Here is a 25786-nt window from a genome sequence, read left to right as displayed (position 1 = left end):
TGCAATGTCCGATGCCGAGGCGGTGCCCGATGCCGAGGCGGTGCCCCCGATGCGGTGGCCGAGGCGGTTCCCGATGCAATGTCCGATGCCGAGGCGGTGCCCGATGCCGAGGCGGTCCCCGATGCCGAGGCGGTGCCCGAGGCGGTTCCCGATGCAATGTCCGATGCCGAGGCGGTGCCCGATGCCGAGGCGGTGCCCCGCATCGGCCGAGTGGTTCCCGATGCAATGTCCGATGCCGAGGCGGTGCCCGATGCCGAGGCGGTGCCCGAGGCGGTGCCCGATGCCGAGGCGGTGCCCGAGGCGGTGCCCGTTGCCGAGGCGGTGCCCGATGCCGAGGCCGTTCCCGAGGCGGTTCCCGATGCAATGTCCGATGCCGAGGCGGTGCCCGATGCCGAGGCGGTTCCCGATGCAATGTCCGATGCCGAGGCGGTGCCCGAGGCCGAGGCGGTGCCCGATGCCGAGGCGGTGCCCGAGGCGATCCCCGATGCCGAGGCGGTTCCCGATGCGGTGCCCCCGATGCCGAGGCGGTGCCCGATGCCGAGGCGGGCCCGAGGCGGTCCCCGATGCTATGTCCCGATGCCGAGGCGGTGCCCGATGCCGAGGCGGTGCCCGATGCGGTGGCCGAGGCGGTTCCCGATGCAATGTCCAATGCCGTTCCTGAGGCCGTTCCTGAGGCGGTGCCCGATGCCGAGGTCGTTCCCGAGGCGGGGTCCTTGTCCAATGCCGTTCCTGAGGCCGTTCCTGAGACCGTTCCCGAGGCGGTGCCCGATGCCGAGGTCGTTCCCGAGGCGGTGTCCTTGTCCGATGTCGGGCCCGAGGCCGTTCCCGAGGCGGAGCCCGAGGTCGTGCCCGAGGCCGTTCCCGAGGCGGTGTCCTTGTCCAATGCCGTTCCTGAGGCCGTTCCTGAGACCGTTCCCGAGGCGGTGCCCGATGCCGAGGCCGTTTCCCGAGGCGGTGTCCTTGTCCGATGCCGTTCCTGAGGCCATTCCCGAGGCGGTGTCCTTGTCCGATGCCGTTCCTGAGGCCATTCCCGAGGCGGTGCCCGATGCCGAGGCCGTTCCCGAGGCGGGGTCCTTGTCCAATGCCGTTCCTGAGGCCATTCCTGAGGCCGTTCCTGAGACCGTTCCCGAGGCGGTGCCCGATGCCGAGGTCGTTCCCGAGGCGGTGTCCTTGTCCGATGCCGTTTCCTGAGGCCATTCCCGAGGCGGTGCCCGATGCTCTGTTCCGGAGGCCGATGCGGGGCCCGAGATGGTTCCGGAGGCGATACCCGTGTCCAAGGCCGTTCCCGAGGCGGTGCCCTTGTCTGAGGCCGTTCCCGATGCCGTTCCCAATGCCGTGACCTGGCCATCGCCACAGCCTGCTCCTTACTGGCTCCCCGATTGGCAGGTTCCGTTCGGGCCACTCAAATGGCGAATTCCTCCCTGGCCGTCTGCACAACGAGAATGGACTGATCCACCGTGGCCACCTGAACTGCCTTGGCCCCTCGTGGTCCCCTGAACTTTCGGGTCCACCGTGGCCACCTGAACTGCCTGGTCCCTCGTGGTCCCCTGAACTTTCGGGTCCACCATGGCCCCCTGATCTGACCGAGCCACCTGGGCTACCAGGGGAGCCATCACTGCCGGTCCCCAGTTCCCCTACACGGGCCTGGCCCGCCATCCCTCCCCCTGTTCTGCCTCCACCAGTCCACCTCCCTCCTGGTCTCTTTGTTTTTGTGGTTATTTTGTTCTGAGGAGCATCTGGTAGCTGCTCCTTAGAGGGGGGGGTAGTGTCACGGTGTCTGTTCTGTGTCTCCCTGGGTGGCCACTAGAGGTCTCACTTCCCCTTATCGTCACCCCACTTTAGAACTGCATTTCCCTTAGTCTTGTCTGTTTCATCACTGCTCATTGCACTCAGCTGTCCGTGGTTATCTATCATTGCACTCAACCAATTCCCCGTTAGCATTGTCATTTCCCTGTGTATAAATACCCCGGTTGTTCTGTCATTGTCACGGAGTCCTTGTTGAATGTCACCCTGGTTTGTCGTGGTTCTCGGATGTTGGTTATGTTTCTTGTTTCTGGACTGCTTACCTGGATTGTGACCTTTGCCTGGCTGACCATGAGATTTGGATTATCCTAATAAAACATACTGCAATTGGATCTACCTGTTTGTGTGCGTGTCGTGACAACTGCACACTAAGACCTAAATGGACAATTTATTTAAACTCCATTCTATAGTATGACTTCCACTGAGTTTGTTTGTGCAAATACTTTATGTAATTGTGCATTTTTGCACATTTACTGCATTTTGTTTGCCTTGTACCTTACATGTGCAATGACAATAAAGTTGAATCTAATCTAATCTAATCTAATAAACACATGGGAAATAAAGGTGTCTTACCTGTATATGATACAGGCGCAGTCTCTGCATGTGCCACAGTTCTCAATGTCCTGTCCCGTTCGGTACGAGTGCTTCTGAAACACACAAGAATACAATAAGCAGGTTTTTTTTTTTTTTAACTTTGAGCATGTCGCTATAAAAGAAAGCCTAACGACTTTCATGATATTGCTGACAGACAACACAGATTTTTTATTGCACAAACCTAGTATGTAAAGTATGTTTGATTCAAACACAGTTAAAGCAGCTCATGTTCATGGTGTCTTTGATGAATGACCCTTCTGAGTGTCTGACAGTTATGTAAGAGTGAGTCACAGCTAACAGGACTATCCTATCATTCTGCTTCTGCTTAATTAAAACACTGTCGTTAGTGTGTGTTTATATATTGCGAATGTGAGACAGAAGGCATATTCTGAGAATGCCAAGTTTGCATTATACATGTATTGAATTTACAAGCAGGTAGTACAGCTATCTTCAATAAGTCAACATGGATTAGTTTTCTCTGCACATGAAGCCCCTTTAAGAGCTTTTTTTTTACCATTTATTACAGCAGTGCATATGATTACAGACACCAGGTGCCTCTAAGTAAAAGCGTGTGGCAGGAAGACTATATGCACGCATGTATAGGTGTCACATACACTGCCTGAGTCTCACATAGGATAACAATGCTAGCCTGATTTAGCAGCTCGACACAAAAGGGACTAATTACACATCACAGATTTCCGGAATCTTCCTCAGCTTCTGGAATTAAAGAGCTGATGGTAATCCTGAGGCTCTCGAGCAGCGCTTAAATAATCCACAGATGGGAATCAATCATAGATGCTTTATGTGAAGATCTTTCATCTATTTTTTTAACCAACATGCTTTATATTTAGAATAGCCTGCACTATACATAAAAACATTCATCTGTGACGTACATGCATCGATCCATTCATCCCTGTTATAGCACTATTTTCTGTAGTAATTATTAATATTACTTTTATTTTTATGTTTTAATTGTTGCAACAAATTTATTCTTTGGGATAAACCGTGTGAGACGCATCATCTCGTTTTCACAGGGGTCCCATTTGTAATTTCATTTTACATTTATCAGAATAAATTTTTTTAATACATTGTTATTTTAGATTTTTGCAAATTTTGTACTTCAGCTTAAAATTTAATAAAATTAGTTGCCAGTGCAGCATTTCTACTCTGTATATAAGTTTTTAAGCATGTGTTTTTCAAACTAAATTTTAGCTTTATTTCTATTTTTTCTATTTATATCTAATAACAGTATCTGTATTATTTTAGTATTACTTAAAAACTCGTATTTATTAATAATGACTTAGCTTTTATTTTTATATTTTTGGTTTTTATATTTACATTTCATTGTAAGGTTTAGGGAATTTTAGATAGGGTATCTATCTATCTATCTATCTATCTATCTATCTATCTATCTAACTATCTATCTATCTATCTATCTATTTGCATCCACTGTGTAATAACTGCAAAAGTGACAGCTTTAACATTAAAGTAAAATGTTTTTAAAGGTCATCAGCCTTGCTCTCTCCTTATTCTTCTCACGAGCAAACAATTTATTATTGACTGACTATGCTTCAGTGCATCTAAAAGACACACACACACACACACACACACACACAATCAAGGCAACATTCTCATAAAAACCTGTTTAAAGTCTCACTTTAATTTGTTCATTGGGGGACAGCCTAGTCATTTGTCATCAACACAACACAGCTCCTGTGTGTGTGTGTGTGTGTGTGTGTGTGTGTGTGTGTGTGTGTGTGTGTGTGTGTGTGTGTGTACATTACTATTGTCATAAAGTGAGAGTATAGCCAAAATAAAAGAGGAATGTGGAGAAATAATCAATAACTCTTATGATGTAATTCCCCAGAAGCTGTGACCTTTGAACTGAAAATACCAAGCAAAAGAACTTAACTATTTGACATAAAATATAGTCACTTTATCCTAAATAAATATATAAATAAACCAACAAAAAAAGCCAATCAATCATAATTGGTGGTGCTTTTGCACATTAAGATTAGAACAAGCATTATAATTTAGTGTCAGGTCTCATCCATCATGAGAAATCGTTTGTTATGACCTGAAAGAAATTAAATTGATACTGAGAAAAGACAGGGGGAAAAAAATATATGCTTGGCCTCTTAGAGCTTCTGGACATTTGAAGGTGCATTGACCAAAAAGTCTTTTACTTATTCATTTAAAATGTTTTGTCATTTTAATAAATGAATTATGGCATCTGGTCAATTGTGTTTCCCTACTTTAGTGACATTCTGGAAAACTAATAGGGATTGAAAGTGAAGGAGATAAACAATCTTTTTGTAACAGACATTAAGGAAAGTTCAAATTCTACTGCTGTTTTTAAAGAGAGCTGCTTTAACTTCTAAAAAATTAAACACAACTTGATGCATTTAGATTTTTATGTCCTCTCAACTACTGTTAATTTTATAGGACATGAAATAATATATAAATTCAACTGTGCTTCCTAAATGCTTATAAAGGTGTATTCAAAACAAATTCTTACACAAACATCTGGGATATAGTTTCTGAAGGTTGCACATAGACACATATACTTTACAGTTGACACACAAATCACAAGAATGGTGACAAATCAACAAATATAAAAAGATGAGCTTTTAACATCCCCTCAATAAATAAAGAAATAATAACAATAGTGAGCAAACAGAGAAATTTAAACCAAAGTCAGCAAACAATACAACTACTATGTGCTTTATAAGTACAAATAAACAGCCAACATTCTAGTAATATGCATGTTAGTAAGCAACTTGTTAATAGTGAACAGTGTTCCCTAATTTAAAGTTACTGCATTCTGTTGTTCTAAAATGGGTTTTTCAAGTAATTCACTCAAGAGGTCCATAAATTGGAAAGTTGCTTTTACACAGTGCTGTAGCATCACAATGGCAACTTGTGCACTATCACAAGTGTCAATTTTTGCAATATAAATCACTTTTCGTACAGTTTCCTTCCAGTTTAAAACATTACTCGATTAAAAAATGAGGTGACAACAGCCAAACGAGGCAGGAGATTGATTAATGACACACTTCACAAGAACATCTGACAATTACCCCAAGTGTTCTTAGATCCGTTCTCAGAGATGACCTTTCAGTGTTAATTACTCTGAGAGAGATTTGAGTGTAAGGTCTTTTCCTGGTTAACTGAATACAGCTGTTTGAGATACATAGAGTAGATGTTCACGTCTTCACGATGCTGGTTTACTTACTGGTGCTCAGTTGATTCATACAGTTTTTACTCAAATCTGAGATGAATGAGCAGTTATTACATTACAACAACAACTTTAAGTCAAAAAACAATCAAACTTGACACTACACTGTATAAAATGGCTTCTGGTCTTAATGTGAATGATTCATCAATTTATAATATCTATCTAACAGGATTATTTTAGCATTGGCTTGAATTTTAATATGTTCAGTTTTAAGTTCCATCCTACACTTTCTCTTGTTGAATTCTCATTTCATAAGAATGGAACAAAGATGTTAGCATTTTTGAAATAAAATAACAGACAAAGCACATTCAAAAGAGCTTCAGCATAAGCAAGCAAACATTTAATGACTACAGAGTGAAGTGACGTGCTTTAAAAGAGACTTTAGACACAAACTAAAAACCAACAAGAGAATAAAATTAAGTGAGAAGCCATTTACACATCATAATCACATAATGCAGGGCTCCACTCCATGTGCTAAAGATTCCTGAATGCATTTTTATAAAAAAAGACTAATCATCTTTGATGGGGCACTGATCACAGCAATTGTAATGACACAAAATTATGCCATTATCCTCTTTCTGTTGTTTTCTGCTACTATATTGTTTTCATTGTGAGGAAGTAGCAGAATGCAATTTCACATATCTTGTGTTTCCAGTGGTTAAACATCATTGATTTACCCAAACAAGGATCTTTTCTTTGAACAGTGATTTTGGTTTGCATCTGAAATATTCATAACTTTAATGCATAATGATTTATTTCTACATCAAGCCGATTCAGAACATTTGTCTTTACAAGCACAAACAAATTTTTACTTTTTTCATGCATGTTAATTTGTACAAGCTAGTCTGAGTCATTTCTAAAGCCGTACGTGCTTCAAGCGTTTTCAACTAAGAACAAAACCATGCACCGCAAAGTTTGCCTAAAATGAAGCAATTAAGTCTTTGTGGAAAACACTTGGTTGGCAGTTTCAGTGCTGTTTGAAATGCAACAGTGAATCTCTCCTGGGCAACCTCGCGGAGTAAAACAAGCTTTCCGGCACACTTTGAAGCTGACGAAGTTTATAAATACGGGCATCTACGAAGAAAGATGCCGATCCAAGCAGTTTATAAGTGTAGGATGAAGGCAATCTTGTTGCCCATCTCATTTATACACATGCTTCTAAAAACAGAGGCTCATGGATAACATGACAGTGAAAGTTTATGGGCAACCCGCGAGGCAGGACGCTTTAGAAATGGACACGTCTGAGAGTTTTGGCAAGCGTATTTTTCTCTGCTCAACCGAGCCCCGGAGGAGGCATGCTGTCAGGTTTGAGAAACATGCAGTCAACAAGCTGACTGTTGAGTGTGATGGACAGCAATGTAATGCCACCGGTGTCATGCATCGAAACTCTGAAAAACCTGGTGCTGCACTTGCTTTAGCCAAATAACATATACATTTGTTTTAGGGACACTGGGAACGGCATTGAAAATCACATACTATACAGGTCCTCACTGCTTTCTATAACAATGTAAATTCTACTGCATGCTGTTTTTACAGTATTCTATAAGAGTACTGGGTATAAAATGGGATTTTGGGCTTATTAATGACACAAAATGGAAGTTAAGAGATGAATGCACTGCATTGTGGGAGCCAAATGTATAGGACTCCTCAACATTTCATAATTAATCATAATTAATGCATTTTGCAGCATCAACAACTGAACTGAATAAACACTGAACTTATTTGACTGTTATTGAACTGAATTGAATAAACACTGAACTTATTTGAGCTAAATAATGACACTAATAGTGTCAATGAATAATGATAGAATCTCATATTTGATTAAGTTTCCATGATTGATTCAGTTTTTTCCCTCTTTTTACTGTGAAGCAGCTTTGAAACAATTTGTATTGTATCAAGTAGTATAAAAATAAAGGTAAATAAAGACTTCTTTTTTTTAAAGAAACTGTTTTACAAAGTACATCATCCTGTTAACATGCATACAGAAATTGTGCATACCATGCATACACTATAAAAAAATTATTTCAGCCTTTCTGCTGTACTTCATAATGTCATGTTTAATTCAATGTCATTTGCCATTTCTTTGTAATTATTTGTTTCATTTTCTAGCAGTCAGAAGTGTTTCAAAGTAAACCCTTCACCAAATTATTTTCAGCGCACTGTATAACTAGATTTGTAAAATGAAGAAGAAAATGTTGTTGCTAGTTGGATACTTACCAGCCCAAGAAAAAAGAGCCCATATTCAAGTCTCCATAATATTCTCACCTCTTTACCCATTTTATCATCTGCCAGGCAAAATCGGTTAGAAAAGTAATAGCACCTGTCATCAACAAGATGCATGAATGTAGTCACAGCTAAAGGATGTTGTTAGGTATGATGTACAGCAGAGTCTGCAAACCTTTTAGCTGTGACTACATTCAAAACACTGCGTGGCCTCAAGAGCCTTACTGCTTTTCTAAACCCAACGCAGGTTCATTGGAAAGACGAGCCTCTATCTACCCACATTTCTTGCAAAACTTCAAAAATATACATCCAATTCACTGCAGTTTCCAGCTGAAATAAACACTAGTTGTAGTGAAACACCAACAACTTTTATTCCTTTTCATACAAATGATGATAATAAGGGCACAATATTGATTAATAAACACTTGCACTGTTGTTTGCGTCCATAGCCAGCTCCATATTTATTTGTTTTCTGATATAGTAAACTTGCAGGTTAGCTCACCCGGTACAGCAGTCGAGTACAAGTCCAAACAAACACAAGTCACAACGCACAATTAAAGAGCTCAAAGACTTGTAGAAGCAAGCTAAAATAACACATTTTCTTCATCAAATTGGCCTCATATTTAGAGTCAGCAGCCCATGTGACAAGCATGCTAATGTAGAGTCCTAATCTTGTCCTTACTCACTGACTTTGGTCAATCCCTCACTAGCTCTTTCAGTCTTGTTTGTGAGCGTGAAGTTTGGCCTCATATTTAGAGTCTCCCCCCCTCCCCCTGGAAGAGGTCTTGTTTGTGAGCGTGAAGTGAATGAGTAGCACTCTGAAATAAACAGATAAGGTTCAGTATCAGTCCATCACCTCACAGCAACAATCAGCTCAAACTCTGCACTTTTATTCTGTCCGCCACGTCAACCTGTTTATTATGTATAGTTTGAATTACTTTAACATCAATCTGAACACGATAAAAGCTAAGCTGTGAAATCACTGCTGAAAAGCATATGGTGTATTTTGTGTGCTGGGCAAATATTAAAACCTAGATTCAAACTGTAAAGGAATATTTCAAACTAAAAAGAATTTAAGGTCTCAGAAAGAATGTGACATACCACAAATCTGAGAAAAAAAAAAAAAAAAAAAAATTGACACGTGCTTCAGTTTGTAAAAACAAACAAATAAAACAGAAATGCAAAATATTACTAATTAAGGATGTATTTGAATTGAATATAAAATTTCCATCTCATATATTTTAACTAACTGAATATTGATTGTTCCACAGCAAACCTTATTTTTATTTTATTTTTTTGTAATTGATTTTATTTTATTTAAATTGATGCAAATAGTTAAAAAATAAACTATGCCATGATTTTTGTGGAGTGCAGAAATCACACCTGTTTCTTACCCGTTTCATTATGACAGATATGCATTACATTAAGTTTTTGTTAGTTTATGTTAAAAATTTGTAATCTAAATAGATGACAATTTTATATGCAAATCATATTCATAAATCTTAAATTGATGCCTAAACATTTTTTAAAGAGTGCACAACAGTAAGTGTGCAATTTTTAATGCATCTTAGTTTGATTTTACAAATTATACTGTGGCAATCGACAACATAAAATACACTAGAAGTAAAACACAAAACAAAGGCCAAACAAAAAACAAAACAAAATTGCATCCTCTCATCTCAAGGACACAGAAAAAAAAATCAGCTTGATTTAGCATCAAATATTTTCAGCCAGACTAATGAATCGTCTCTTTGGAAGCCAAGAGACTCTCTAGCTAGTGTATCACAGTTAATTCTGTAAAGATTTTTAGTTATTCGCCATTTATCAGGTGTGTTTTATTGAAAGCAGTGTACAGCACACTAATTGCAGGGACCGTCCCCTTGGAACTAAGCATATTGCTGTAGGGCACAATGGTTATTGACCGCAGACCATAATCTCTGTGTAATCAAGCGACTGTTAATGTACTTTACTCTGGGTTTTGGCGACCAAAAGCAGTGTAATGAAATCCTTTGACAATGCACTTCACAACAACTAACGAAACAAAATGGAAATGGATGGAACTTTCTTGGTTGTAGTTGTTGAGGAAGAAATGAGCACTAAACGGATGCCTTCGGGGCATGTGTGATTAATTACGGTGTCTTTACTGCCACAGCGGGAGCATCAGTGTGTGTTTGTTTGCCCCCTAAACCACACTAACTGTTGGATAAACATATGTCTCTAGAGTGATTTTGTTTGGACATTTAACCTTGCATTAAACATTTCTGAAAGCGCTGCTAGGTGCCACTGGCGACTGTAAACAAATGATGGATTTTTTTTGCTATGCTTTATAGAGAAAAGACAAATTGCTAAAAAAAAAAAAAAAAAAAAAAAAAAAGATAGCTATTTACAGCACTTTAAAATCAGCTCAAATTGTGCTCGTCTAACCAAAGATATCACACTGTAAGTGAATAAATCTTTGGTTAGACAAATTCAGTTTGTATTGACATTCACAGAAAGCCTGCCTGAGTGTTTTTTTTAATGGGTTTTGTGTGCTTTTGGGGACAGAAAAGCTGGAAAATGTTCCCAGAAGTTGAAAAAAAGGGAGAAAGAAAAGGGAAATGATTCAAAGAAAAATTGCATTTAGGCTGCATTACCATATAAAACAATATCTGCTAACACATATGCATCACCAGTATCACTACTGCAGCGACTGAAGCAAACCTCTTTAGATGTGTCTGTATTCACTGCTCTTTCTTTCTCTTTCATATGTCTAACACCCTGTCTGACTTGTTTCTGACTTAAAGGAGTCACTTTCCAGATAAATAACCTCAGTGTTGTAAAGTGGATGTGGAGGTGCAGGGTAATTGACTTCATACTCCTTGGCTCCTCTTATGTAAACCTGCAGTCACGCCACACGACAACCACAAGATAAACACCATTTAGGGAGTGCAAACAGGGCCTGGTGGCAATGAATCAAGCCTGAATCTATTCATCCGAACTATGGATCAATAGAGCAAACCATTTCACTAAACAGATTCAAGGGTTCTGCTGTTATCACAGAGAAATGCAGTTTATATAATATCAGTTTACAGCCAGACTGTGGCCACTAGACGAATCTCGATACTTGAGATTTTATTTTGCTGTTTGATGCATTTCTCAATATGTATACATTTGCTTTGAAATGGCTTGAAATGGATTTTTTTTTTTTTCATCATTTCATTGTAAGCTGGTTGAGCAGTCATTAAAATACACATCCGTGCAAGCATGGAGAGAGAAAGAGCGAGAGCCTCCTAATGTGCAGGTGTGAGTTTGGCATGTTAACTTGCTAAGATCTAGACTCCAGCACACTGAGTCATGTTTAGCAGGTGGGAGGGAGAGTGTCAAACACAGGGCTGTTTATCGCTCTCAAACACACACACTCACAGAGAGAGCTATTGGAACGCACAAAAGATTTTCAAGGAGAAAACAAACAAAATTAAGTGCTACAAATGTACATCACGAATGTAAAATTCATCCCACTACTTTCGGAACATGATCAGGTCTAATCTCAGTCAAATACAATGGAGGTCAAAAGTCTGAGACCGCAAGTGAAAATGCATTCATTTTGCATTCAAATTCAATGCAGACTTGTCGATTACAAATAATTTTAGTAGCATAACCATGTAAATGAATGAAATTGATATGCATAACTGACATAATCTATGACGATCATGTTCTTTAGTATGATTTGATATTTTCCAAAAACATCTTATGCTTCAATAAAACATTTGACTGTCTGTACAAGGGAGATAAAGTTTTCTTAAATTAAAATACTTTTCTTGCTCTCACTGTGTGTGTGTGTGTGTGTGTGTGTGTGTGTGTGTGTGTGTGTGTGTGTGTGTGTGTGTGTGTGTGTGTGTGAGTGTGTGTATATGTTATAATGTAAAATCATCTCAATTTTGTTAAAATTTTCTAAAACTTTCTGTTCAGGAATATAAAAAAGAAACAAAATAAACACAAAAAAAGAACATTAAACTCATATGTGCAGTTTTATGTGGCCAACTTAAAAAAAAAACATACTATGCACTCTTAAAAATAAAGGTTCTTCAAAAGGTTCTTCACAGCAGTGCCATAGAAGAACCATTTTTGGTTCCACAAAGAACCATTCAGTCAAAGGCTCTTTAAAGAACCATCTATTTCTTACCTTTTTATAATCTGAAGAACCTTCTTTCACCACTAAGAAGCTTTTGTGAAACAGAAAGGTTCTTTATGGAACCATTTAGACAAAAAGGTTCTTGTATGGCATCACGAAGCACCTTTATTTTTAAGAGTGTAGATAAAAGAGAAAGAAAGAAAGAAAGAAAGAAAGAAAGAAAGAAAGAGAGAGGGGAATGATGGATAGTGATGTATAGAAGGATGGAAGGGGAGGGGGGGTGATGAAGAACGATAGTTAGAAAGAAAGACTAAAACTTTCTATTCAGGAATATCCCAAATCGATGTGGTCTCAGACACGTTCTACTCCAATGTATGTCCACTGAAAAAAACAACGCTGACCACATTTCCAGATGGGCGAATCGTGTTACCCAAACAACATTATCCGTTAAACCTAACATTTGTGCTCGATTACATCTGACAGCAGCGCAGTCTGATTATCCAATCTGTTGAGTTGACTGCTCCAGAGCTCCGATGGCTTTTCTAAGACCATTCTCCGAGCTTAGAGGTATCAGGAGCCCAGCTGATCCACGGCCTTGTTTGTGTTCTCTGGGCTCTGACGTGGATCGAATGAGCCACACACCAGCCTCCTCACCCACCACCATCTGTGTTGATGTAAAATAACCATGGATCCTCTGATCCCGGATCAGTTTCCTCCTCTTGATTCCAAAGGGACTGGGGTTGAGGAAACTGGTCCTGGACGAGGCCTTATGGTCAACGCCTACTCCAATTAGCCTCCACAAATGTAAAAGCCCCAAATGTGTGGGAGGTAAAAACAAGAAAAAAAAAACGCTCTGTAAAAAACATTCAACGATGGTCAAGTGAATCGTACATATTTTATGACTTTGCAACTGCATGACTCCTCTTTCCGATGACTAATTTAAAGGTACAATTCATGGAAAATGTGGTACTGTTAAACATGACATTAAACTAGAAAGACTATTCATGGCAAAGAGGACTAAACCTTTCAAACCTGACACACAAAAGTCATCATCTTAATGCATTTTGTAGCTCATATACTGTAGTATTATATAGAGTAAAAGCACCTTAATTTTTTATCATAGGATTCTGATACATTGTAATGTAAATCAATGACATCATCTTTAACAGTATAGCAGATTACTAATATACAATGCATATAAATATCAGTTGTCACTCCCAAAATGTAGTAAAATAATATAAATGCTTAGTTTTATGATCGAAGCTTTGTAGTTTCTGAACGTATGTATAATCTCTCAAACATAAATACAATTATGTTTGAGAGATGAACGAATAAGCATTCCTCAAAAGCCTGATGAAAAACATATTTGATACATTTGAACATGATTTTTCTAAAAAAAAAAAAAAAAAAAAAAAAAAATCTAATCAAATGTGTGGATAATCAAGTAAAGCTTAGTTGTTTCCTTGAAATATTACTAACAGTATAAAAGTTTTTACATTTACTTTATAAATCTCAGTTAACGTGGACATTTATAAATTATACTAAAATGCCTTTTTCTTGCGACAATAGTACAAACTATCAATCAGATGACAGAAGGCATATAGTAGATAATGTACAGCATATTTTCAGCAATGTTTTGATCATGCTGATAATTATTGAAATTTGCAAACAATAGGCTTTATAGAGTTAAGGGTCTAAAACTGAGCTGTGTTTGGTCATAGAATATTGCTTTTCATTCTACCTTTTCTAAGACCATTCTCCATGTTATTACACTAAAAGGAGCCACAAACAAAGCAGCGAGCAATACTCCTCAGCAATTATGAGCTAATTTCGCACACCAGTGTTTGAACATTCTCAAAGGAAAAAGAAAGTGGTAGTTCTCAGGCCTTCATCAGCTACAACAAACAACCTTGTGTGCATTATAGGCCATATGAAGCAAACTGCCTCAAATGATCCTCACTTAAAATCATTACTTTCTAAGGCTTTTCCCACTACGATAAATGCTGGATTTATGTTCTTTTGAAACTCTTTTGAGGTTGAGTTGAGTCAGGTTTCATGCTTTTTATTCTGAAGGGGGTTAGCTCTGCTTTTAACCTGGGTTTATGAAGTCCTGCTTCACTGAAAATACTCATGCTATTTAATTAAGTTCCTGTTTTTAATAAAGACTTTCTGTCATCAGAAGTCATATAAAAAGCATTATGCATTGAAAAGAAATTAAAGATGAAAATATGGCACATTGCAATTGGTGTATCACTTTTCATGCTAAACAAAGACAAAGTCATGCAGGTTAGGAACAACACGTATGTGAGGAAACTAAGCATTGTAGTGTTGTGTGTGTGCTTTAGTGGGGAGTGAGTCTGTTTATGCATGCTTTGCAAATGTCGGTAAGTTTAATCGTGACAGTTTTGATCTCTGTCTGTTTTTGTGTGTGTGTGTGTGTGTGTGCGTGTGTTTTGCATGGTCATTCAAGAAAAAACAGAGATTCCCTCTGCTGTACACAGAGCTGTTTTATCTCCTGAGCACTGTCCCACTTCCGCATTCTGTAAATACCCTCGTAAAAGCAAGAAAATGGCCTAATGTAGGCCATAGTGTCTTCTGGAAACCTTCTCTTAAGCGAGTCATGTATGAACCAGGGCAGAGTCCGCTGACTGACTTCAGCTCTGCTCTTCTAGTTCTCAGTTCTCATAATCACTGTCATACATTTACTGACCTGAGGAACCATTTCATAAGTTCAATTGCTTGCATGCTAGAAATTCAGACACCATTTACTTTCTAAGCTTCATGCTACAGAGAGAAGTTAAAAATTCCATTTGAAAACAAGAAAAAAAAAGTTTCTGTTCTGTAATCTGCTTGGATTTGGAAGTTTATATATCTGGTCAAAGTTTCAGATGCATGCTTAAAGTCAACATGAACTTTTATTTACAACCTGTTTGCTTCCATAATATAGGGCTTTCAACAAAACAAAAACAAATGTATAACGAGACTTGATTTTATGCATTAGGAATCGATCATATTGTGAAATGGCAATACATACCAGAATGGAGTCATGCAGATGGAGGGAAGGGGATGAAAAATAAGAGAGCTTGGTGACATCAGCTGAAAAGGAAAGTTGTTTCAAAGGCAGAGTAAGTTAACAAAGTTACTGCATTTTTAAACATTTTTAGTTTGTATTACTGTGTACAAGTTAATCACTTACAATAAGAAAATAATTGTGCATTAAGAAAATAAAAGAAAGTGTATTTTTATTTCAAGCCGACTTTTTCACAAGCATGAATCGTTCCTGGATCAATGCCCTTTGTTGCTTGTGTTAAAAAAAAAATTCTTAACCAATCATAGCCCTCTGATTGTATGGTTAGTGTAGGGTTTAGATTATGAATGATTGAAAAGAATATCATTCAATGAATGTTGATTCAGGATTATGTCCAAAAAAAAAAAAGTGCAAACAAACCACAAAACAAACTGGGTGCTTTAGCCTGGATGAACTGCTCCATCAAGACATTTAATAGCATCAGAATAATTCCAGTCAAACTACTATGCAGTGACTTCTGGGCTGTCAGTAGCTTCTGCAGTAGCCTGCAATCCAACTTAGCAATTACAGTAGCAAATGTCAATGATTTGAAATAAAATGCATTTTAGATCATATTTGAAAAAGAATGGAAAAAATTACATGTTTCTGCCTGACGGCATGTCATTTCACTTCAGTTAGCTCTGGAAACAAAAAACAGCCGATAAAAGATTTGTAATATGAAAAAAAAAAAAAAAAAAAAAAAAAAAAAAACGAGAAATTCTACACACAAAACAACAACAAAAATCACCCTATGCATTTTCCACATACAGTATGAAAATAAATAGCTTATAAAACAGCAGCTTATATAAGAAACAAATACAGAACAAAGATGTGCCAAAAAGAACACAGAGCCATTATCTGAGATCTGAGTGCACAGTTGGTCCATCATTAGTATGCCACAGACATGAATTTTTAAAAGATTTAAGCCTATTGCTTTTTATCTTGGAAATTGAATTTTTGCTGTAGATGAATGAAATTGGTGGCGCTTTCCTTTCAGAAACTATTCCCATCAGCGAGTAACCCTACCTCATTACAGACACATGATATCAAAAATTCTTAATCATCAAGCTTTTATGATGATCATTATGCCATCATACCATAATGGCGTTCATTTCTTATTCAAGAAATAAAAATACATTTTTAGTTGTGTTTAAGCAGTGTCTGACAGGGCACAGCAGAGCTGAACATTTTTTCATAGTTCATGGCCCGTGAACAGCTGATGGCTGATAATGAGGCTAAGGATTTTGTTTTGATTAATTTTGAAATAACGTGACAGAGTCACACATGCATACTAAACATATCACCAATTATGCTCTTAAAATGATGTTGTAGATGATGAAAGCCTTGGCACACACAGAAGTGTATTTTTATGGCTTGTTTGGTTTAGTTAACTCAAATTAATTAATGCAACAAACACAATAAATTAAAATTTGTAAAATGCCAATTTACTTGATCCATTTGTGTTAGGACTGCATTGATATGTTTTTTGTAAACTTAAAGGCACAAAATGTAAGTTTTTGCCACTAGAGGGCGCATATTCAACAGAAACAAAGAAACAAAGTCGTAGTTTGATGACGCCATGACTGAGTGTGGAATCATGGGAGTCGTCGTCTTGACAGCCGATGCAATCTGACGGGACTCGGGCAGAAATCATGTTCATGGTTAGGCTGATGATTTATTAACATCGTAGTATGAAGCAGGGTGAGGCTGAAAGCCGTTGAAGTGAAACGAGGCTGCTGAACGAGCGTGACACATGGCTCAAAAGCAGCGGAGCTTTTATTATGCCACAGTCGACCGCTTCCACTCCTTCCGGTCGTGCATATGTGGGGTAAAGCAGCGCTGTTTTATCATACTAGATATTTTTGAAAGTTCTGTTAAAATGCTACAGTCTGTGGTCATCACCTGTTTAATAAAATGCATGACATAATAAAGTGTCTTTGGTGTTTCAATGTTTTCTACAAAACAAAACCAGAAATCAAAGGTGTATGACGTCATTGGCAGGCGTCACAATGACTCTATGGACACGGCCCATGTCACTAGTAAAAATTGCTTATTTCTCTGGACTTAAACATTCTTCGAAACATTTGGGATAATGTAAGTACACAAGTCAGCAAAATATATAACACTGTTCTAGTAGTTTTTGGATATTTAAATAAAAAAATAATCTCATATATTGTGCCTTTAAGTACAGAAATTCATGTTGAAAAACTTGAAAAAAAACTATGTAATAGTATTATGTAGCAATATAATGTAGCATCAGACAGCGAAATAAATAGTGTTTGCCATATTCTGTTTTAGACCCTATAGTGAAAAATAAATATACTATACAAGTAGTACTGCAAATAAAATTTAATTCTAACTTTTACATCAGTATGTCTTGAGTGGTATGTCAGTAAATATATTAATGGATTTGAACTATATTTGGTATGAAATAAATGTATTTTAAATATAGTTCTTTTTTACAGCTTCTACAGTTTTATTTGTATTTTTGTTGTTCAAATTTAAATTAATCTAAGGCCACAACCTAGTATGAGAGCCTGTTCTAGTACACCCCCAAAACAAAATCCAAGACCTTGAAAGAGCATAATAGGACCCCTTTAATGAAAATGAGAAGGACTGAGCAGGATTTGAACTCCAATCATCTGCAGTCATGCACCACTGTGCAACATATCAGACCACATAAATTTAAGTTTGTACGAGAGGACTAGAATAAAAATAATAAAAAGTCAAATCTTGAAAATGCTTAAATTATTTGTTGACAGACAATGCTTTCTTAATTTAAATTCATTGAATGTTTTTATTTTTTGAATAAAAAGTAATAAATTTCTGATGTCTCTCAAAGCTGCTTCGCTCAGAATATGGCAAACACTTTGAATCATTGAATGTGTCTTCTCACATCCTACTTGAGATTTTTCAAAGTAAAATGTGTTGGCACATTCTCTAGTCTACAGAAATCTGAAAAGTATCTCAGCAAGAAGACACGCTCTGAGTCCTTTCTCATAAAAACAATCATATCCCTCAGTGATGAACTTGATGAGTGGACAGATGGGAGGGCGGTTTAGAAAGCATCACAGCTATCACTGCTGGAACATGTTAATGACAATCAACATAGGATTATAGGCAAAAGCAGAGGGTTGGAACAATTTCCTGCTGTTTATGTCTCACTCTTTTCCTCTGTACCAACCACAAAAAAGAAGAGAATCACCGCTGTTACCCATTTGAGTTTACCAACAAAATATGCTTTGAAATTCACAGTTTCTCTTCTTACCACGTTATTCTTTGACTCACTGGCTTACTCACCCGTCTCGCTCTGCCTCCTTCTTCTCCAGATCCTGAATGACATCCAGTAAAACCTTGATGGTGTTCTGGCTGGTCTCCAAAACCCCTTCCAGGCTGTGCAGCTGAGACTGCAGAGCCCCAATGTCGTACAGAGGGCCGTTTGGGCCAAACAGTTTCTCTTTTGCCTTTGCCAGGTCCAGCTTACACTTAGCCCCAGACATAAGCCCCCCCAGTAGCTCCTGCACCTGCCGCAGAGTGTCTGTTTGGCCCTCCGCTGGTCCAAGGGGGGCCTGGGGGTTTGTCCCCCCAGCAGGAGGCAAGTGGTTTGCACTGGCCTGGGATTCTGGGCCGAGGATCGCCCGTTGGCCGCTTAAACAGGTGGGCCTCACAGTAGCTCTTGCCTTAGTTTTGGGAGGGATAGGAGGTGGGGTTTCACCCACCTGATGATGAGTTCCTGCTTCAGCATTTGGCTTCACTACCCCAGTTTTCACTCTGTCCTTTTCGGCATTGTTGCTTTCAGCTTTGGGGATAGGAGGCTTACAGTGCTGTCCAGGAGTAGAGGAGCCCTCTTTCCGGGGGGTGTACGGAGGAGGAGGAGGTGGTGGGGGAGGAAGCATGAACTCTCTCCTGTCTCGTCTGTCCTGAGTGCAGCAGAAGGCCTGAGGAGGGGAGGGGCTCGCCCCAGAATTAGAGTACAGCAGAGTAGTCTGTGGAGGGCAGGCGTAAGGAGGTAAAGAATGCCTGAAATTAGCAGGGGGAAGCACAGTTTCCTGGGGTTTACTAGCGTACATCATTGCCTCGCGTGGACATATAACAGGTGACATGTTTTGTGGAAATGATTTGGAGTGTGATACTGTTTGAGTAGGTGTCTTAAAGTGTTGCATGATTTGAGATGGATTACTGCAAGACATTGCATTTTGCATACTAGCGTTGCAGTGTGGCAATGCTTGGACAGAAAGTTTACCTGGCGCAGGTTGTGTGGAAGGGCTACAAATCAGAACCGGCATGGAAGGAGTCACATGGGTTGCCACATTCTGTTGATCCAAAATGCAATGTACAGCAGTTTGTGCAACAGGAATGGCATGTGCCGCAACTGCAACTAGGCCCTTAAAGTGTGAAGCAGGGTGTGGAGTAGTGGCACAGGACAGCTCCGGAGAAAATGACATCAAATTGTGAGGGAGGGTTTGTGTAGGAATCTTATGAGATGCCATATGCTGAGTGGGAGAGCCAAAGGTTGCTGGTTTGTCTTTGACACAGTATGGTATAGACTGCACTGGAATTTTACAAGATGATGAAGGCTGAACAGGTGCTGGGGTGTGTGTGGCTGATATAGGAGTCTGTACAGGAAGGGCAGGGGTCCTACCCAATGGCTCATTCCGTTTAGGACTCATACATCTTGGCACAGACTGAATTGGAGTTACAGGTTGTGTTGGAGATATCACAGAGTACACAGGTTGATTTGAAGTGTTACTATATGCCATGGGTTCAGTTGGAGTCTTCTGGCATGGCTGTGTGGAGCTGAACACAGAGGCAACTGCATGTGCTCCTTGAGAACAGGACGCTGCCTTGGAGCCAGCTGTGCTGGAGCAAGGAATAGTTTCCTCCAACGTCTGGAAACAAGGCGTGGACTGAGCAGGAGTTGTGGGATCTGTATATGAATCTGGAATGCATTGGGGCTCGGGTACTGAGGGAGTCTTACAATTTGCCATATTCTGAATACCAGGTGTGCAACAATGCCCTGTAGACTCAATAGGAGACATGCATGATTGCCCATGTGTTGAGGGTGTGGTTACAGTGGATATGACTTGTGCTGTGGTAGTGCACAAAGGCTCTGGTACAGTGGGGGTCAAATTTATGTTCTCCGCAGCAGCCTGCGGTGGGCAACAATGTGATGTTTCTTTGGGACATGTGATTGATGGAGGTGGTGCCGTGTGAGATGTACAAGATGCAGGGTCTACCTCAGAGGTTGTGTTATCTGGGACAGTTTGGATTTTTGAATCACTGCTTGATTCAGTCTGTGTGGAAGAGACACTACATGGCGTATTATGAACTGTGTTGGGTGTGGGGGAACGCTGCGGAGGCACGATATCTGAAGTTCTGTGTGCCACAACTTTGGATGGAAGCTTCTTGAGTTGGTTAGACAGTTGGTGACTTCTGTGCACAGTTTTAGTTGGAGAAGTACAAGGAGGCTCAGGTTTCCCAGGATCACTTGCTGCTCTGTTTAAAGATTTCCTCCTACCTCTCCTTCTAGACTGTTTTTGTGGCACAGCAGAACATGGCTGGAGTTGTGTTGATGTACCCGCAGAGGCAGTTTGATTGTCCTCAGTTTTCTGGCACCTTGATTGCTCAGCAGGGGTACAATGTTGGACAGAGCTCTTCTGTGATCTACAAGGTGGAACATAGACCTGTGCAGTCAGCTCATCGGAGGAGTCTCCGTAATCCCCGGCTCCACCCAGGCTGTGACTGCGAGTCTGCATGGCAGAGAGCGAGGGAGGCTTCTGCAAACTGGGTGAGGTTTGGATGGCTGTGCTCCTGCATGGCTGAGTTGGCAGCGGCAGTGTGAGCGAACATGGATGTGTTGGGACCCAGCAGCGTCTGGTAGGCCCAGGGGTAAGTGGGTGCGGTGGCGCTCTCTTCAAAAATGCTGTCACTGCTCCAATTGTCTTTTCCATGTCCCCACGGACTGCTCCCACCAGCGAGGGCCCATTTGTCAACTCTTTCTGCCAGATTGGAACCTCTGTTGGGCTCTTACTTCTCGCCTTCGCATTTTTATCCTTAGACTCATCATCATCCTCCAAATCTTTAAAGCGTACCTGCTGTGTGCGATTTCGTCTCCGTTTAAGTCTGCTTTCAATATCTGGAGAGTTCCGGTTGAGGAGCACTGAGCGCACAGTCACTGTGGTGGGTGTTTTGTCTGGGTTGCCATTGCTGTGGCTGTGAACAGTTGGCAAATGGTTGGGCTCTTTGCTCACCATGTTATCCAAGAGTAGATTATGGACCATAGATATTAATAAAAAATTGACTGTTTTTTTTTTTTTTTTGGTCTAATTTCACAAGTCAAATATGAATGAACAATTAATTAGATAAAAAAATCAGTTATAGCACACAGTATATTTGGCAAACTCTGAACATGACAAATGCTGCAGTAACAAAAATAAAAAAAAATAAAATAGACCAGCCGATGGCAGCAGAGCATGTGACTGGTCCTTTCCTCAGGTCACATGACTGAGGGTTTCTGTGTAAGTCTTTGTGGTAATGTTGTCAGAGTAGGTTCTGGATTTGGCACGAAGAGTCTTTATATGCAAGTGTTTTTTTATGCAAAAGAGGGACTGGGTGTATCCTGAGCTTCAGCCCCATTAGTCCCAAGGGGCACTTAAACGCTCAGTGAGCAATGACCTTGGTGATACTCTCTTTGTGTAAGTCCTGAAGAACATGAAACTTTGGCAGGGTAAGCTTGCGAGTATGTCCCAGAAGTCTGCATCATGGTTTCATAGCCAAGAGCAAAATCTCACGTCACATAACTCTCACTATGTACGTCTGCAGCAGTTGTAACCATGCTTGTCCTAAAAATATCAAGGCAAATAAAATATTAATGGGATACAGTTTTCAGGCTGACCAGTGAGAGGATGTCCCGACACCTTTAATGCCCTACTTTCCAACTCAAAGCTTGTATGCACAGTCCTCTCTGGTGTAGCATATCTTGACAGTCCAGGACTAGGCAATGCATCTCTTCAAGCTGACTTTTATCTCTCACATTCGTCCTTGAGTTTCTTTACTTGAGACGTTCACCTCATCATTTTCTTGAGACAGGACCAGAACTGGAACATCTGAGCAAAGTGGAAACAGAAATAAAAAGAAAGTAGGTTCAGTAATGTCCCAAAAAAATTTTTTATTTTATTTCTGAATCATGTTTTACTTTGACAAACACATACACAAAAGTTGGTTTTAACATAAAACCATACCTGAGAACATACATAAGTACCTAAATAGGATTCCTCAAGTATAAAACTGTCTCAAGCTACTATTTCATGAGTTCTCCCCAAAAATCAAGCCTTTGATTTCCTTCCATTTCCTAGTGAGGCAGTCTACGAAATAAAAATAGTTTAGGGTCAGATATATGACAGAGATAGACACTGAGAGTACTTTTAGCTTGTCTGTAGCTTTGGGGCTGGTGTTCAACTCAGCAGTGTCTCAGAAGGGGCAGGCTAAGAGATATTCAGGGGTAGAGACTGACAACGCTAATTAACTTGGCTTGTCTTTAAGCAACCCCCCTGGCACATGGAGGCACAAGCATGACGGCTGATCGCCACAGGGAATTCTGAACACACTCTATCACACTGTCACTCTTACCAGGCACTGCATTGTGTCTGTGATCCGACAATCACAGTCCGCTGAGTCATGAGAGGATGTTAAATGTCTGTGTACGTGTCTTGTGGTACAAGACTTTGCTCAGTGAGACTTTCCTATCAGATGGGGAATCGGTCAGACTAAATCATAACACAGAGCATCTTACTCAACAAAGCTACATGTCACAGCTCTATATATGATATCTTGAATGTAGCAAAAGAATATTAGTTTCACATGCTAATTAGCCTATGGCCATGTTTGGAAAGTTCATCTGAATCGAGCGGAGCGTTAGTTCAGTCAGACCACGTAGGCATAGTGCTACAACCAGCTGATGTGGTCAGCTGTCAAATCGCTCCAATCACTACCATTCTCCTATTAGACATGGGACATATACAGTATACGTGGCATTACTGTTCGGTGAGTATGTTCAACCGCTCGCAACCCTCCCTCCCTCCCCATTATAAGCATGAGCATATTACTGTGCACCTTCTGGTTGTCATCTTCTTTTGTTTCAGATCACTAAGGCTTTCAAGTTCCGGCTGGCATGGACCTCACTGCTGAGAGTCACTTATCCTCATAACCAAGCTACAGTATAGACAACCCACTGCCACATCTACACGATTAGCACTGTTCACTTTTAAAGATATTACTAACTGTCTTAATTGTCTATGTATTTCCAAGCTGATGGTTCCAGGGGGTTAATGTTAAAGCTCTTGTATGTTCAATTAATTTTGGAGCAAGAACCCCCATAAGGAACCATACCACCAAAGATAAATTGTGTTTCAATAAACTCAAGTAACTTGCCAAAGTGGTCCTGTCTGAACTGTCAACATATGTATTTGCATACCCCTGCACACCATGTTCACACAGACAATGTGTCATCAACACGTTGCATTACGCTATTGCAGGTAGAGCGAGAATGGAAGGCATTATTATTGTAAAATTATGTGCTATGTACTGTAATATTTTCTCACCAATGAATGAGACATGAGGTAATCTGACAGCATTGCATTTAACCCTCTCATCATGACACTGGTTAGCCTCTGGTCTGCCAGTGCACGTTCATGTGTTTTGGAGGAGGTGGGGCTTTGTGATCTGCAGGGAGGGTGGGATCTTATGATGTCAAAACTAGCTTTAAATCACGTACCCTACCTTTAAGTCACTATAATTAAGAGTAGGCTATGTCTTTAATCTACTGCATAAATATTAAACCGATTTAAACAATTTTTAAATATGGATATCATATTATAGTTTTCTTCACTTACATCTTGTTCATTTTCTTGTCATTGTGTAAACAATAAAGATAAGAAAAAAATTAAAAATGTACATACCTAAATTTGAGTAAAGTATAGATCTAAAAGGCTATGAAATGTATGGCAGAACATGACTCATATTCCACTTTTTTTAAACTACTGTTGTCACATGACCTCATAAACATTGCATGTGATTTGCATTAGTTGGCATCTTGTTAATAAGAGTTTTAATTTGTCATGTTTACTTATCAGTTCAAATCAAATAATGTGTCAAGAAAGATGATGTTAAAAACTGATATTGCTTTGGGTTCCGTCTTTACACTGAAATGAAGGTTAAATTGAACATAATGTATTTTGGGATAAAGTGCTCTGCTGAATACTAGATATTTTGGCAAAAGCAGCTGGTCATTCAAGCATGTATGCATACAGAACATGCATATAGCCTACCGTGCATGCAAACTACTTACTACAGAGCAATAGCGGTTTTTGGCACGGGCGAACCGGGCATTTTTTCATGATACATGGGGGGCGGCATGAGCAGCTAAAAAAAAAAATCCTCTGCACCACCACCGCGAAGTGGTTTTCTCTTCTATTATCTATCGTTTCAATGTGTGGGGAATTGGCAAATTGGCACCCCTGCTTGCTGAGAAGGTGTCGTGCACAGAAGCTGTGTGAGAAGGGGAAAGGGGAGCGGAGCGGGGCACGGAGCGGGACATGGCGCGGCGCGGGGGACAGTTCACCTCTGGGTCTCTCCCAAATGGAACGGACAAGGGGGGGTAATGGGGGATCCACTTTATAGAGCAATACTCTAATAGAATTAGTGGACTAAAGTCAGTCACACCTCGACTTTCTTCCAAATAACGCACATTTCATTCATAATATTATAAATACAGGCCTATAATTCCTGCACATTCATTCCGATCTTACAAGTCCCTCATATTTACTTTCAGATACCGCTAACAGGCCCTTGAACACAGAGGTTCAGGCAAAGGCACATGCTACCACCTCACACCTCTAGTTTTATGTAGATAATCAAGCCCTCATTGATTGCCTCTCACTCAGCTAAACTACGAGTTCCTCTTGAAATCTCTCACTGCAGCTCTTCACGTTCAACCACCGCTGGAGCCCCAGACAAAAGGCCAGACGTGCTCCATTATTAACCTGTTATCTCCACATAACCCAAAGATCAATCTAGGTTGATACAGCTTAGCAATTGTAAAGTAATATAGCTCGGTAATTGTGGCTTGTACAAAACAGACAGAAAAGAATAAAAGAACAGTAGTTGCAATGTCAAATTAGGTGAATGCATTAATTTTGTTAAATTTAAATGTGTAATTAATCTTAAAACTAATCTCTGCAACCCTAATTAAAAAAAAGTTTGACAGTCTAAAAGAGAAGAAATAAATCTGTAAATAAATCATGAGATAATTTTCCCATGAGACAGAGCTAACTCAAGCACCTACAAAATGTACAGTATTTAGTACAATTAATTAGAATAAATCTTATGCTGAGATGCAAATGCTTGATCAATGCCCTGTCAACACTTTGCATTAATCCTGCAATCCTGAACTTCAAATCTTCAAAATGTCCTAAAAACAAAGTGGGCGATTGCACCTCCACAAATATGACTCTAAACCAGATCTAACTTGCTTAGCATGATTCTCCTCAAACTGGTGCTCCACCATGATAGTAGTTCCTCTGAAAGAGAAAAGTGATGACAATTTTTTTTTTATGTGAATACCTACTCTAGCACCCCTTGAAGAGAATGCAACACATTTTGAAATGCAATGATGCATAAAATCGTATGGTTTGGGCTTTAGGCTTTCTACTTATTACAACAATAAACCAAAACAGGCTGTGGATTCTTGTTT

General features: G+C 40.0%; 1 protein-coding gene across 5 annotated transcripts in view; it reads right to left on the bottom strand.

The window, feature by feature from the left end:
- Positions 1–25786, bottom strand: part of LOC109084894 (proteoglycan 4-like) — a 92076-nt gene that overhangs the window by 46112 nt on the left and 20178 nt on the right. For 3 of the 5 annotated variants that reach the window (XM_042723201.1, XM_042723200.1, XM_042723203.1), the window contains 2 exons: positions 18333–22142; positions 2377–2447 (listed from right to left, as the gene is read on the bottom strand). In XM_042723201.1, coding sequence (XP_042579135.1) covers positions 18333–21317 — 2985 coding nt within the window. In that variant the 5' untranslated portion in view covers positions 21318–22142 and the 3' untranslated portion in view covers positions 2377–2447. Of the gene's footprint in view, positions 1–2376; positions 2451–15003; positions 15066–18332; positions 22143–25786 lie in introns of all 5 variants that reach the window. The other 2 variants (XM_042723202.1, XM_042723204.1) reach the window with 1 other exon arrangement.

Source organism: Cyprinus carpio, chromosome B5 (genome assembly GCF_018340385.1).
Source record: "Cyprinus carpio isolate SPL01 chromosome B5, ASM1834038v1, whole genome shotgun sequence".
Lineage (NCBI taxonomy): Eukaryota > Metazoa > Chordata > Actinopteri > Cypriniformes > Cyprinidae > Cyprinus > Cyprinus carpio.
Note: the sequence above shows the minus strand (reverse complement) of the source record. Positions and strands in the feature narration are given on the sequence as shown.